The 14,420-nt window shown below is 44.3% G+C and overlaps 1 protein-coding gene across 1 annotated transcript in view; it reads left to right on the forward strand.

Annotated features, from left to right (window-relative positions):
• LOC145412139 (protein unc-13 homolog 4B-like) overlaps nt 1-14,420 on the forward strand; it is a 789,854-nt gene that overhangs the window by 214,846 nt on the left and 560,588 nt on the right. The window contains exon 7 of the mRNA XM_080282072.1: nt 5,796-5,945. Coding sequence (XP_080138198.1) covers nt 5,796-5,945 — 150 coding nt within the window. The remainder of the gene's footprint in view (nt 1-5,795; nt 5,946-14,420) is intronic.

Below are 14,420 nucleotides of genomic sequence, written 5' to 3' on the forward strand. Positions count from 1 at the left end.
GACTGCTCGCAGATCCATCACCAGCTTTAGTGGCACCAAGTTCCTGTTGCAGAGCGGGTGCACAGCATATTTGAGCACCTGCTCAATGTAGGCACATATTGCATCAAGGTAGTGATGGAATGGAGGGGTGCTCAGAGTCAGGGTCCTCATCCTTGCCCTCATTGCTGTCCTGTCAGCCCCACGAAGACAGCAGCGGCAATCTCCTCATCATACAATGTCACATAACCTGCCATCATCATCCAAGCAGTCCCTCACATTGTTGATGTCCACAGCCTTTCTTGCAGTACATAGACGGGTGGAAATCTTCTGCGTGAAATCCCTCAGAGTCGTGCGTGGCGTTGTATCCCTGACGTAGACCATACCAGCCACTTTCAAGATTTTGACGGAGACTTTCTTCCAGGCATTCACCCAGTTGAACACGGCAGATGATGTTGTAACAACAAAGATTTTTCAAGGTCTGTTTCTCACGTGTGTTGACCCCTTGTTCAACCTCTAGCACCACCATCACCTCATCAGGGAACCTCAGATAGTCCAGTCTATTCACCGTCATGATAACACTTTGGTCCATTGGCTGAATGAGAGCATTCGTATTAGGTGGCAGAAACATGCACCTGATATGACCTTTATCAGCAACCAATTCCTTCTCGGATGGATGCGCAGGGGCATTGACAAGGATTAGGAGTGCCATTACCTGGTCATGAGGGATACCAAGTTCATCTGTTTGATAACAGAGAACCTTCTTGACAGAGTGTCTGTGGAACCAGTCTCTGATGATCTTTCAGGTAAGCCAAGCCTTCACAGAATGTTACCACAAAACAGGCAGGTTATTCATCAACCCACAGAGACAGCTTGGCTGTTTTGTGCGTCCAGCAATAACGGGCTTGAGGTGGCGCACCCTGTTAGCATTGGCGCAGTCCTAGACCAAGACACTCTGCTTGGACAACTTCTTACCAGGTGCAGTCTTCTTTTCATCTGCCAAGGTGTTGCTGGGCAAGGAGCAGTAGAAGAGGCCAGTTTCATCAGCATTGTACACTTGACAGAGGGCAAGGCCCTTGTCCTCGATCAGGCGCTACACTTTCTGGCGAAATGGCTCAGCATCCTCCGCTGTTGCTTCGAAACCCTCGCCATGAGACTTACAGCCAGTAAGTCCATTGAATTGTACAAGCCAGCCTTCCGATGCCTTGAAGTCGTGCACATTGTGTGAGCATGCAAACTTCTTGGTTACCTCCTTCAGGTCAATCCCATGTACAAGCACGCCAGCACCCTGTTTTTGGGAGAACCAAACCAAACCTGACTGGTCAGTGACAGAGTGTTGGGGTTGAGATGTCACACTCCTGTCGCCCTTCTTGGTGGCATTGCTGTGGTTATGTCCATACTGAGTCAGCTTGGCCTGTGATTTCTCGATATCAAACAGAGTTAAGTGTGCCAGATCATATTACTGCAGAATGCGTGAAGTGGTCCAGCCCGCATCTACTTTGCTCAATATCTCATACTTCTTCTCCAGAGTCAAAACCTTCCTCTTTCGCTTCTCAGGTTGTGGTGGGGCCATCATCGCACACGTGAGAATGCGACAGAGGAAAATCAAGGCCTAAAGAAGGTAGGAAACCACCACATTCGCAACAGCAGAAACAGCCATGGCTACAAGCATGTCCACACTTGTGCAAGAAATGCGGGAACAGAGGTGCGGTACAGCCACATGAAGACTGTGCTGCCATGTCTCTACCCACACTTGGCTATGAGTACACAAGTAAAAAGCACCAAACTGACCTGTGAACACATGGGTCAGTTTCACTTGGCCAGGCAAATGTTGCCATGAGGCAGCAGCACTGGATCTCCATATATCTTGGCCTCTGGGAGTAGTCTAAGTAATCCTACCAGCCAGGTGACTTTTATCATTCAGCATGGAGGTGGATAACCGCATGTGCTCTAGAGTGTCCATGTGATCCTGGCACTTGGGGACTTTGACCATTCGGTGAGGAGACAGACGGCCATATTTGCTCAGCTTGTGGGTTAGGATCTGTATTACTCGTGCACGGCTGGTAGTGTCCTAGTGATCAAGGTGGCCAGGAGACTTTGACTGTTCAGTGAGGAGGTGGATGGCCATATCTGCATAGCTTGTTGATTAGGGTCTGTTACCCATGCTTGGCCAGAGAGGCCGGCTGGTTGCCAGACTGATTTTTTTAACTTTGTAGGCTGCCCAGCTGGCATTGTCAGAAATTTTATGTTTGAATATGGCCAAATAAATCCGGGTACAGAAATAATAGAGTCAAGGCCTAACATTCAGATACGGAGCATCTGGATAATCAAGTGATTGCTGTATATTTATTCTGCCAGTACTATGGTAATGTTGGTGCATCAAAGGAGTTGGGATAGGTTTTCCATGCTGTGTAGGATATAATGGTAGTCTCCATAGTATAAGAAATATAACACTCACTCATTAAACCCATAAACAGCAGTTTAGGGAAATCAGCGTCGTTGCCTCATATAATGGTAGTCTCCATAGTGTAAGAAATATAACACTCATTAAACCCATAAACAGGAGTTTAGGGAAATCAGCTTCATTGCCTCGTGTGCAAAAACCATCAGTTGTATAACTCTGTTCATTGATTTTTGGATCATACTGTCTTAAAGAGAATATGCTGAAGTATACAGGTACTGTATGTGTGTAAATTTTATACAGTATCAGTATGTGCCATAGTTTTGCCACTGCAGTTTCCAGATGGTAAGTATTTTTCAGCAACCTGAGAAAATATGTATATTTACTGTTATGTTATTTTCTCAGAGACCAATTATATAAGTATGAGATGGAAGAGGGTTTTGTGAAATGTGGGCATAGAATTTTCTAGGTCTTCTTCTACCGTTCTTTAGCTGTAATGAGCAACAGTAAGTAAATTATGAGAAACTCATTTGCAATTTGTCTGAGTTGAGGTATGTTGCAGTCAGAGTTATGTCCTCTGGGTACAGTACAGTACCCTTGCGTCCAACACGGTAATATTGTCATGCATGGGTCACGTGTTGGACCAAAAACGTGTTGGACTAACAACAGATTTTGTGGGGAAAAATGAATTATGTCAGCAACCCTAGGAAAAGTCACCCTAAATACCTACCATATACCTATACATATATTGGTACTACTGTAATTATAATAAATGGTACTGTGCTATGAATGATACCTAACCTTTTAGGATAGTGTTGGTGGGCTTGCTGGGAATGGAAGGTGGTATCCAAGGCTGTAGGTAGTCCTACTGGGTCCCCGGAGGATGGCTGCTGGCGCCACTAGTGGGTAATGGCTGTTGCTCCTCCTCAACCTCCCTCATAAATCCTTCGAAATCACACTCGGAATCACTATCTTCGTCCGCAGCCATGGAAGGTCCTGCTTCTGCCTGTTCTAGCACTCTGTAATCCTCGGCAAACGGCATGCATCTCATACTGTTGCCAGAGCCCCGTCTCGTGACTGTGGAAAGTGATCGCTGTCGCTGACTCGGTAGAGAATAAGGAGAAGCAACTTTGTTTATAAACTGGTACACACGCCGATGAGAAGGGTTTCAAAACGATTGATATTTATTCTAAAATATTAATATGTATTCAGTGTCAGGCTAAATGTTCAGTGCTGTAGTACGATACATTCTCTGTCGAGTCGCCTGGGTTTTGGTCACACTGTTTTGCCCGTCGTATCCTCGGCAGGAATCCATCCAGATGAATTCCAAATGCCCGTGGTATCGTCGGCAATTTTACCACGTTACCATTCCGATTTACCATCGTATCCTCGGCAAACCTGGTATGAAGTGCCGTGTGATAGCCTTCGGCTGCCAGGATCTTGTCTTGGTTTTTTATGGTCGTCACATTGGCTTCATTCATGTCGTAGGCCTCGGCAGTGTCAACTTTCCTCTCCCCTTTCTTCTTCCTCTCGATGCTTTCTAGCTTGGTGGCCTGAGGGAGGTTCCGACGCTTCTTGGGGTTCTCAGAAGGCTTCCTAGGCATCGTGAGCAGGGTAAAATGCAGTAACAAGGGCAGAAAATGCAGCAAGAAAAAAGCACCTTCCAATGCAATTATGCGACTGAGTGGCGCTGTGGCGGGAGAAATTTAAACAAAACATCACGTGACATCAGAAGCGTTTTTAATTGGGCGGCATCACGATCACGTCACGATAGCGGGCAGGGAAGGCTACTTGATCAGAAGTTTTCATTGGCTATCATCATCATGGGAATGTCCAGTATGACCTTGTTGGACTGGGGGTGATCGTGCTAGAGTTGAACTCTGCGGATTTCGCCCACTTCTCAGAGCTCTGTGCGTGTTATGCTAACACACTCGTGTTGCAGTAATTAAATCGTATTAAATAATACTAATTATTTGCTCTCTGTGCTGAACCTGAATCGTGCTGGACTAACGCGTGTTGGACGCGAGGGTACTGTATATTGCAGTTAATAAAGTAAGCATAATACTGTCTCAGATGAAGACACCAAGAGTTTGGAGATTTTTTACAAATAGAAACAGGACTTGGCAAATATTTCAAAACAACTGTAATTAGCATATCAGGTGTGTGGCATTAGAGGGGTAATACAGTAGTACCAACACCGCACAAAGTTCAAGAGACACTCAGCTTTTTTTTTTTTTTTTTTTTTTTTTTTTTTTTACAGTACCATAACTACACTTAATGCTTTATACATGTTTTGGATGTCATTGGAATGGGAATTTAGTATATTAGAATATATTAAGAGATACAGAGATTTTGTGTGTGTACAGAGCCAGCATACTGTGTATGGAGGAATCACCTTACTTTACTGTACTTGTATTACTTTTATCAAAGCACTCAGTAAAAGACCTGAGTACAGTATATATGTACAGTATTATTGACATTTTACAGAACTTTTTTTTTTTTTTTTTTTTTTTTTTTTTTTTTTTTTTAAATATTCCTACACTTAATGTTTTATACATTTTTTGGATGTCATTGGAATGGGAATATATTATATTGTAATATACTGAGAGAGAGACACACACAAAGGTTCTGTGTGTACAGAGCCTGCATACATGGACGGGTCACCTTAGTGTATTACTTTTATCAAAGTACTCGGTAAAAGTCTTGAATATACACAGAATTGTTTATCATATTGGTTATAGCAGTCTTTGTTATCACTGTGAGATAAAAATCAGCACCCCTAGCTTTTACAAGTCATTTTTTGTTCAAAAGACATCATTATCGCATACCTGAGTTGGTTTCTGCTGATGCTGATGGTACAGTGCCTGTGGTTTCTGATGGTTTTGAGGGATTGAGAGATGAGACCTACTTAAGGAGTTAATCCCAGGTGGTGGAGACCACTAACTCTTCACCCTCAAACCTCAGAACCTCTAACATCAAGCCCATCTCAGGCATGTGTGTGGTATATGTTTCTTCCTTATTGTGTCATTTTTCATTACTCTTCATTAACCTAGCCATGCCTTTGTGTGTTGCCGATACTTACTATTTTTTAGTGGGTCTAAGTTGTTTTAAAAAGGAGACTTTGGGCTTGCTCTTGGGGTGCCTGGTACCAGCTCAGGTTAATCTTGTAGGTTCTGTGCTTTCATTATTGTGCAGTTACATTATCACATGCCATGTTTGGCACCAGTTATGCACAGTACCCAAGGGATCACTGTATTTGCAACTGTTTTGATAGTGACCAGTTGATTTGTAAAGTGATTGCTACATAACAAATGCATTCCTACTTATTACACATAGAATAGTCAGTAAGGAGTGAAACAGTACCCATATGATAAACTGCACATGACTTTCAAGTAATCCATCTTTCTTTTTCCACCAGGATGTGAAGGATCAAAGTGTGGAGGGATGGTATAACCTAGTGAAGGGCAAGGAAGAGGGACCAAACCAGCTTTCTCATAAGGAAAATTTGAAACGCTGTAAAAAGAGGGGGAGTGTTCATATCAGTCTTAGACTCTCCACAGATTCTCAGGTAACAAGTTGTATCGACATAGATTTTGCAGTGATTTTTTGTGACACTGTTTGTGACATTTCTGCTGTTCATAGTTTGGAAGACTATCTGTTTATAGCCTGATGTCTTAATCCCATTAGGGGTGGCCACAAACAAATTGTCTTTGTGTTGCCCTGTCCCAAGCCATTTTACTGCCCTCCACCCAGCCCACACACACCCACTCTCATATACATTACTTCATCCCTCCATCTCATCTTTAGTCTCCCCCTCCACCTCACTCACATATGCCCTCCTCATTAGTCTCTTGCTCTCCATCCTCTCCACATTGCCAAACCATCTCAATGTATTTCTCCTAACACTTTCTTTTATCACTCCCAAGTCCACACCACAATGCTTCATCACCTTCTCATTTGTCAGTCTGCCTCTCCATGTAACTTCAATTGCTAATTTCATTTAACTCATTTCCACTGCTGTCACTCTTGACTTGTTTCTTTCCAAGCAAGTCCAAGCTTCACTTCCATAAGTTACGAGTTGGTATCCCAATACTACCATGTAACTTTTTTACTTCCATGCTCACTTCCCTATTCCTTATCACTGCATTCAAAGAACCAGCAACCTTTCTTCCCTGTTGTACCCTGTTAAGCACTTGATCCTTACTCATCATACTACCTAAGTACGTAAATGCACTCATACTTTCCATTTCCCCACCATCCAACCTCACTGTGCATTCAAAGATTCATTTCTCTCAAAGACCACAACTTTACCCTTCCCTACAGTCACCTTTAGATTCTGTTTTCTTATACTCTCGCAAACTCGTCAGACTTTGCAGTTCCCCTTCGTCTTCACTTAACAATACAGTGTCATCAGCAAACAACAGAACAGGAAGTTTCCACATGCTGCCCTCTCTCATTAGGGTTACTCTAACATCCACTGCCCTGCCTTGTATTTAATTTATAACTCCATCCATATACAGATTGAACATCCATGGTGACGCAACACATCCTGTTTCGCTCCAATACATTGAGAAATATTCACTCTTTTCACCATCCACACACACTGCAGCCTTAGCATCCTCATACATACTCCTCACGACATTCAGCAGCTTCCCATTTACTCCATATATTCATAATATTTTCCAAATTCCCTCTGTATCCATTATGTCATATCCTTGAAGGCCCCATATAACTTCTCTCCTATCTCTAGAAACTTTTCCACTAAAGACTTCAGAGTGAATATCTGATCTATACAACCTCATCCCTTCCTAAAACCACCCTGTTCTCTAATTCCTGTGTTATTTCCCTAACTTTGTTGATAAGTTTCCTGCCATATATTTTTCTTGTTACACTAAGAAGACAAATGCCCCTGTGAAAACCACACATTTATTTTTCCCCTATTCCTTTGTCATCATCATCATCATCATCATCATCATCATCATCATCATCATCCGGGCCTCCTTTCCTACCTTAGGGCAGGGTGAGTAGTAGCAATGTCCAGACAGTCCAAGTTTCCCCAGTCCAATGGGCCATGCTTCCATTCACCCATCATTCAAGCCCCCGGAATCCTGGCTTTATCAGATATTCAAAAACTTTCACTCCATTCTGTAGCTTCACATAAACATGTCTGATAGATTCAGTACAGACACTGTCATGTTAAAAAGGAGTGCCAAATTCCTGATCATGCACTTCTTACAACATTTATCTAGCCAGCTCGATGTCTCGTTTGTCCCCTAGCCTTACCGACTTCCATCTCTCCCTTCCTTACACACTCATGTAGCATATCCCTCCATCTTCCCCTCGGCCTACCTCGCCTCTTGCCTTCAAATTCACTTAGATGTACAGTACCATTTTCACCACTCTGTTGTTATCCTTTCTCTACACTTGACCATACCATCTCAGTACACTCTCTTCAATTTTGGTGTCCACAGACTTCCTTATTCCACATCTTTCACAAATCACATTATTTCATATTGTATCCACTCCTTGTGCTCCACAAACATTCCTCAACAGTTCCATCTCCACTGTTCTCACTCCTGACTTTTCATTTTCATACCACACCATAGTCTCACATCCGTATGTAAAAGTTGGCACTAACACTCCTTCATGTAAGCCTCGTGCGGCTGCAACACTCAAGCCTCTGTTTCTTATCAAGGCCATCATAGCACCAGTTACTTTCCTTCCTTGTGTCACTCTGCTTTCCACTTCTTTTGCACATTTTCCTCTCTTTTCTATCACGGTACCCAGGTATGTGAACTCTTTCACCAATTCCAGTCTCTTTCCGTTCACTATAACACTGGAAGTCACCTTCTCCCTCAATAATCATCCCTTTACTCTTGTCTACATTTACTCTCAAGGCACGACGCTCATAGACATCAGCAAAATTCTTTACCAGTCTACCAAGTTTTTGTCCAGTATTTGCAAGTAGTACTGCATCATCAGCATACAAAAAATTTGAGATATTCCATCCATCACCATTCATTACCAGTGCTATCCCTGTCTCCATTACTCGTGTTTTTATTTCTCTCATCACACAACCTTGTTGGACACCCACACTGATCGTGAACCATTCACTTAAATGCCCATTAACCCTTTCACGTGCTTCACTACCATCATAAAAACCCTTGACGGCACCTAGCAGCTTACCATGTACACTGTACATGTGCAAAACCTTCCACAATCCTTCTCTGTCTACTTTGTCGTATGCTCTTTCCAGATCCATGGATGCCATAAACTCCTTATAGTCCTTCTCACAAGCCTTCTCAGCTGTCTGTCTTATTGCAAATACTGTGATTGATTCATACATCCTCTGCCACTCCTGAAGCCACCCTATTCGTCACTCAGTAGGACTTTTGATATCTCTCTTACTTTCTCTATACAGTAATAATTTTTCCACATACCTTCCCTACCACAGTCAGTAAACTTATGCCACGATAATTCTTGGATTCACCTCGCTCACCTTTATTTTTGTACAGGAGTACAATCACAGCCTATTTCCATTCTACTGGCACAATTTCACACATCCATGCCTTCATACGTATCTCCAACAAGCACTTCACTGCTCCCTCCCCTAGACTTAATCATCTTTGCGGACGCTTCATCTACCCCAGCTGCTTTCCCATTTTTCAGCACATCACAGCATTCTTCACCTGTGCAAGTGTCACGTTTCCTGGCACTGAATTCCTTCTCCGCTCACCTCAAAAGCCAATCGTGCTTTACAGCAGCTCAGCTTTCTCTAATCCCATTCATCAGACTTTCAAAATATTCCTTCCATCTGCTCCTTACTTCATCCCCATGAGTTAATATTCTACCACTTACATCCCTCACACTTTCACAATAACATTCCGCTGTCACTTCTACACTTGCACATCTCTTTCCGGAATAACGTCCTCTTTTGAGAGCAGTTTGCATTCATTTTTTTTCCTGGATCATCATTTACCTACTTCTTTCTTCTCTTCGCTAGTCTCTGTATGTGCTTCTTTCTCTCAGTACAGTAATCTCTCTACTATCCGATGTAATAGAGCCAAAGGCATGTCCGGAAAGTGGGCCCCTGGCACCTGGACTGGTACTTAAGGACCCTAACCCAGCCTAACTTTGAAAGCCACATAAATAACTCCCTACTGGACATGCATAGCACCTATTTAAATCCATTTAAGACCCTATTCACACCAATAATGGACATAAAGCATGAAATAAATGAAAAGGAACCAAAGAATGAGGAATTAGAAGTGACTGTACCTCAGCCAGGGTACTTACAGCACGTTTGTGGCTGCCTTGTCTAAGGTTTTGGCAGTGGTGAAAATGCTCTTGAAGCACATACAGTAATCCAATGTTGTGCTGCACTTAGTTCTTTGCACTGTGAGTTATAATTGTTTAACACTGCACATTGTTTTTAACTGCACCACGCCAGTTTCAACCGCCAATTTGCACTCCACAGTTAATCCTTTGCACTCTAAATTCTAACTTCTTAACACTGCACAACACTATAAATTCCCGTGTGGTCTAGTGGTGAGGTATTGCAGTTTATTCACTGTTTATTCACAAAAAATAAGCAAATGTGGCTTCCATTGATATAAGCATCTACTCGCGATCGAAGTTAGGCAGTAACTGTTGGAGTGTTGGTGACGGGGAAACAGAGTTGCCAGATCGCAATGGCCACATTACCAAACTCCTAATTTTCATTACCAAATTCGTAAAGCTAGCATTTATTCTTCACTAATTATATATACAAGTGGAAATACATGTAATCACTCTTCTCATAATTAACAGCATGTTGATTATTTTCATGCTTTGTTGGCTAGCAGATTAATCAGAGAGAGCAGACAATCCACCATATCCATCCTGTGTATCCTTATACACGTGAAAATCCATTTGGTAATGCATTATTCTGATTCATTACCAAACGAATTTTTCATTACCAAATTGGTCCACATTTGGTAATGAAAAATACCAAATGGCAACCCTGACAGGGGAGGGGGGAGGAAGGAAGGGGTGAGGGTCCATGGTGTAACAGCTGTTCGGCGCTGCACGGCAATTTCAAATTATGGGTGGGAAAAAATTTGGATTTTGGGGAGATTTTTTTCTTTTTTTGGCCATTTTTGGGTTCCGAAGGTCCAGGCCCACATTATCCGGTAAGTGGGGATGTCCGGAAAGTGGGCGTCCGGAAAGTACAGGGATTACTGTATATATATATACATACATATAGTAATCCCTCCACTTTCTGATGTAATAGAGCCAAAAGCATGTCCGGAAAGTGGTCCCGTCCGGAAAGTGGGCCCCAGCCTCCTAGAGTTGTACTTATGGACCCTAACCTACCCTGACTCAGAAAAACACCTATACAACTCCCTCTGGACATGCATAGTACGTATTTAAGACCCAAATCACACTAATAAGGGACATAAAAGACTGAAATAAATGCAAAAGAACCAGAGAATGAGGTTTTAGAGGTGAGTTTATACAAATTAAACATTCTGGGTACTTACAACAAGTCTCTGGCTCCTGGACTGGTACTTATGGACCCTAACCTAGTCTAACTCAGAAAAACACCTCCGTACTGCACATGCATAGCACCTAAGACCCTCTTCACACCAATAAGGGACATAAAAGAGTGAAATGAGGTGTTAGAAGTAAGTACAGTATGGAAAATACAGTATAATATGAAACATTCTGGGTACTTACAATAAGTCCCTGGCCATCTTAATGAATAACCTGCCTCCTCTCAGACTCTGACAGTAAAAAGGAGTACCTGAAGCACCTGCAGGACACTGTACATGAAGCTTTGTACTGAACTTAGTCATTTGCACTCAGAATTCCATTCTCTTAACACTGTGCACTCTAGTCTTACTTGTGCACCATTGCATGTTAATGAAATAAGTGTTGCACTCTGCACTTAAAGTCTTTGCACTCATAAATCCATTTTCTTAACATAGCACACTCTAGTGTAATTTGTGCTCCATTGAACGTCAGTAAAATCGGTGTTGCACTCTGCCCTTTTGTCTTTGCACTCACAGTTCTAATTTCTTAACACTACGCACTGTTTTTTTTCACTACACAACACTGTAAATTCCCATGTGGTCCAGTGGCGAGTTCTTGCCTTTTATTCACTGTCAGAGTCTGAGAGTAGCTGATGCAGGTAGCCTACGGGTGCGTCGCTGGGTCTTGGTGATGGAGTACCCACTGCAGACGACTCTGAAGAGAGGCGCAAACTCACGTCCAGTGGTGACTCCACCGTGCCTGATGTGCTGGGCTGTGGCTCGGAGGATGAGGGCCTGTCTTGGGGAGGCAGTTGTGTGGAGCCAGGGCTGGGCACAGCGGGGGTCACGGGTCTGAATAAGTTGTCAGTGATTGATTGACGCAAGGAACAACGATTTTGGCGATTAATGATGCGCTGCCTGAAGGCACGCACTGCCTCCACAAGTCCCAAGGGCCTGATCTCCCTGTCCCAGTCCGGGTGTTCCAGGTAGTTGAGAACGAACTCTACGTGTTTCCGGAGTGCGCTCAGCTTGGGGATGGCTGGAGTAGTGTCACGCTGAGAGGAGTCCGCATCATCGTTGCCGGAATCTTCAAGCTGGGTACTGACACCTGCGACTGACGATGCGATCTCGATTTAAGACATGGTCTGATACCCAGGATCGCCCTCGTCGTCATCCAACCACTCATGCACTTCATCCACATCAACATCGTCGCCATTCGTACATAAACGTGCATGGAAGTCATAAACGTCAAAACCTAGGAAATCGTACTCCACATCCGTTCCGAGAAGCCGACGAGACCAACCATTTTCTAGAGTCTTGACAGGGACTTCCTTCCATGCACTGGCCCAGTTGTAAATGGCAGACTTGATGTTGTAGTGGTGAAGTTTTCCAACATCCGCTGGCCTCGCGTGTCCCGTCCCTCCCTGCGCTCATCCCCGTCCTCAAGAACAACCATCACCTCGTCCAGGATTTTGCGTCGGTACAGCCTCTTCGTTGCCACGATCACTCCTTGGTTCATTGGTTGGATGAGAGCAGTCATATTAGGTGGCAGAAACATGCACCTAATGCGCCCATTCTCAGCCACCAAGTCCTTGTCGCACGGGTGAGCAGGTGCATTGTCGAGGAGAAGGAGGGCCTTTACTTGGTTGCGCGGGATTCCCAGTGTGTTCATCTGGTAATGGATGACCTCCTTGACAAAATGGCAGTGGAACCAGTCTTTGAAGATCTGGGCAGTGAACCATGCCTTCAAAGAATGGTACCAAACGACAGAAAGGACATCCATCACCTCACGAAGACACCGAGGCTGCTTTGCATGGCCAACAATAACGGGCTTAAGCCAATGCATCCTATTAGCATTGGCACAACACAAAGCAGATATCTGTTGCTTGGAGAGCTTGCGGCCAGGTACACGCTTCTCCGTCTCCTCGGCTAGAGTGTTTGTTGGCAAAGAGCAGTGGAATAAACCAGTTTCATCAGCGTTGTAGACTTGACCGAGAGTGAGGCCCTCCCTGTCGATCAAGCATTTCACCTCGTGCCGAAACTCCTCTATTCCATCCTCGTTGGCGTCCAAAGCTTCACCATGGGCCTTACCGTTGGTAAGGACATGTCGTAACTTGAACGCGAAGAGCCAAACCTCGGATGCCTTGAAGTCTGGGGCGTCTTGAAGCCTTGCGAACTTCTCAGCAGCAGCCTTCAGCTCAGTGCCACGCACTAGCAAACCAGCAGCACGTTGCTGTCGATACCAAATCAACGTAGAGCGGTTGACTTCAGCATACCGGGGAGTAAACATCATCTTCCTCTCCACGTTGCATTTGTTCCTCGACAAGATGTCAGCCGTGTACTGCATGTGTTTATCTCGGGATCTCTTGATATCAAACAAAGTAGATCGGGCCAGGTTGAATTCACGGAGGATGCGTGAGGTTGACCACCCCGTGTCCACCTTGTCCAATATCTCCCTTTTCTTCTCCAGAGTCCAAACCACTCTCTTCCTCTTCTCAGCCGGCAGGGCCATCATCACACACACTAACAAGAGGCAGGAGAGTAGCAGCAGAGCCTGCAGCAGGTAAGGCACCACCACAAAAGCGAGCAAGTGGGCGGCCATGATGACAAGCGTGTACTCACAACAAGAGATGGGCGGTAAGTGGGGAGGATGCAGGAGCGCTGTAGCAGATGGCAGTGGAACTACACACCAAAACACAGCTGGTCCGCACCGCGCGCGTTGAGTTCAAATTATGAGGGGGAAAAGTCGGATTTTTTTCGATTTTTTTGCGATTTTTGGTGCATTTTGGGAATATTGGATCCCAGGATCAAAATATCCAGTAAGTGGCGATGTCTGGAAAGTGGGCGGCCAGATAGTACAGGGATTACTGTATATATATATATATATATATATATATATATATATCTATCTATCTATCTATTGCCAGACGCCTCAATCCCGTTTGGGGTGGCCACAAACAAATCGCCTCCAAGTCGCCCTGTCCCCCGCCATTTCACTGCCCTGCTCCCAACTCACACCTCCCTCTCTCATATACCTCTCCACCCCATCCCTTCATCTCATCCTCGGCCTCCCCCTCCCTCTTCCCCCCTCCACCTCACTCACATACACTCTCTTCGTCAGTCTCTCACCCTTCATCCTCTCCACATGGCCAAACCACCTCAGTGTGTTCCTCATGACGCTTCCTATCACATCCACATCCACACCACAATGCTTCTTTATATCCTCATTTGTCAGCCTGTCTCTCCATGTGACTCCACAGGCTCCTCTTAAATAACTCATTTCCACTGCTCTCACTCTTGACTTGTGTCCTTCCAACAACGTCCAAGCTTCACTTCCATACGTTAGAGTTGGTATCACAATACTGTCATATAGTAACTTTTTCACTTCCATGCTCACTTCCCTGTTTCTTATCGCTACTTTCAAAGAACCAGCAACCTTTCTTCCCTGCTGTACCCTTTCAAGCACTTCACCCTCCAAACCTCCATCCTTACTCATCACACTACCCAAGTACTTAAACGTCACTTTACTC

Source organism: Coenobita brevimanus, chromosome 92 (genome assembly GCF_032717465.1).
Source record: "Coenobita brevimanus isolate Jiangsu-jjx chromosome 92, ASM3271746v2, whole genome shotgun sequence".
NCBI classification, from domain to species: domain Eukaryota; kingdom Metazoa; phylum Arthropoda; class Malacostraca; order Decapoda; family Coenobitidae; genus Coenobita; species Coenobita brevimanus.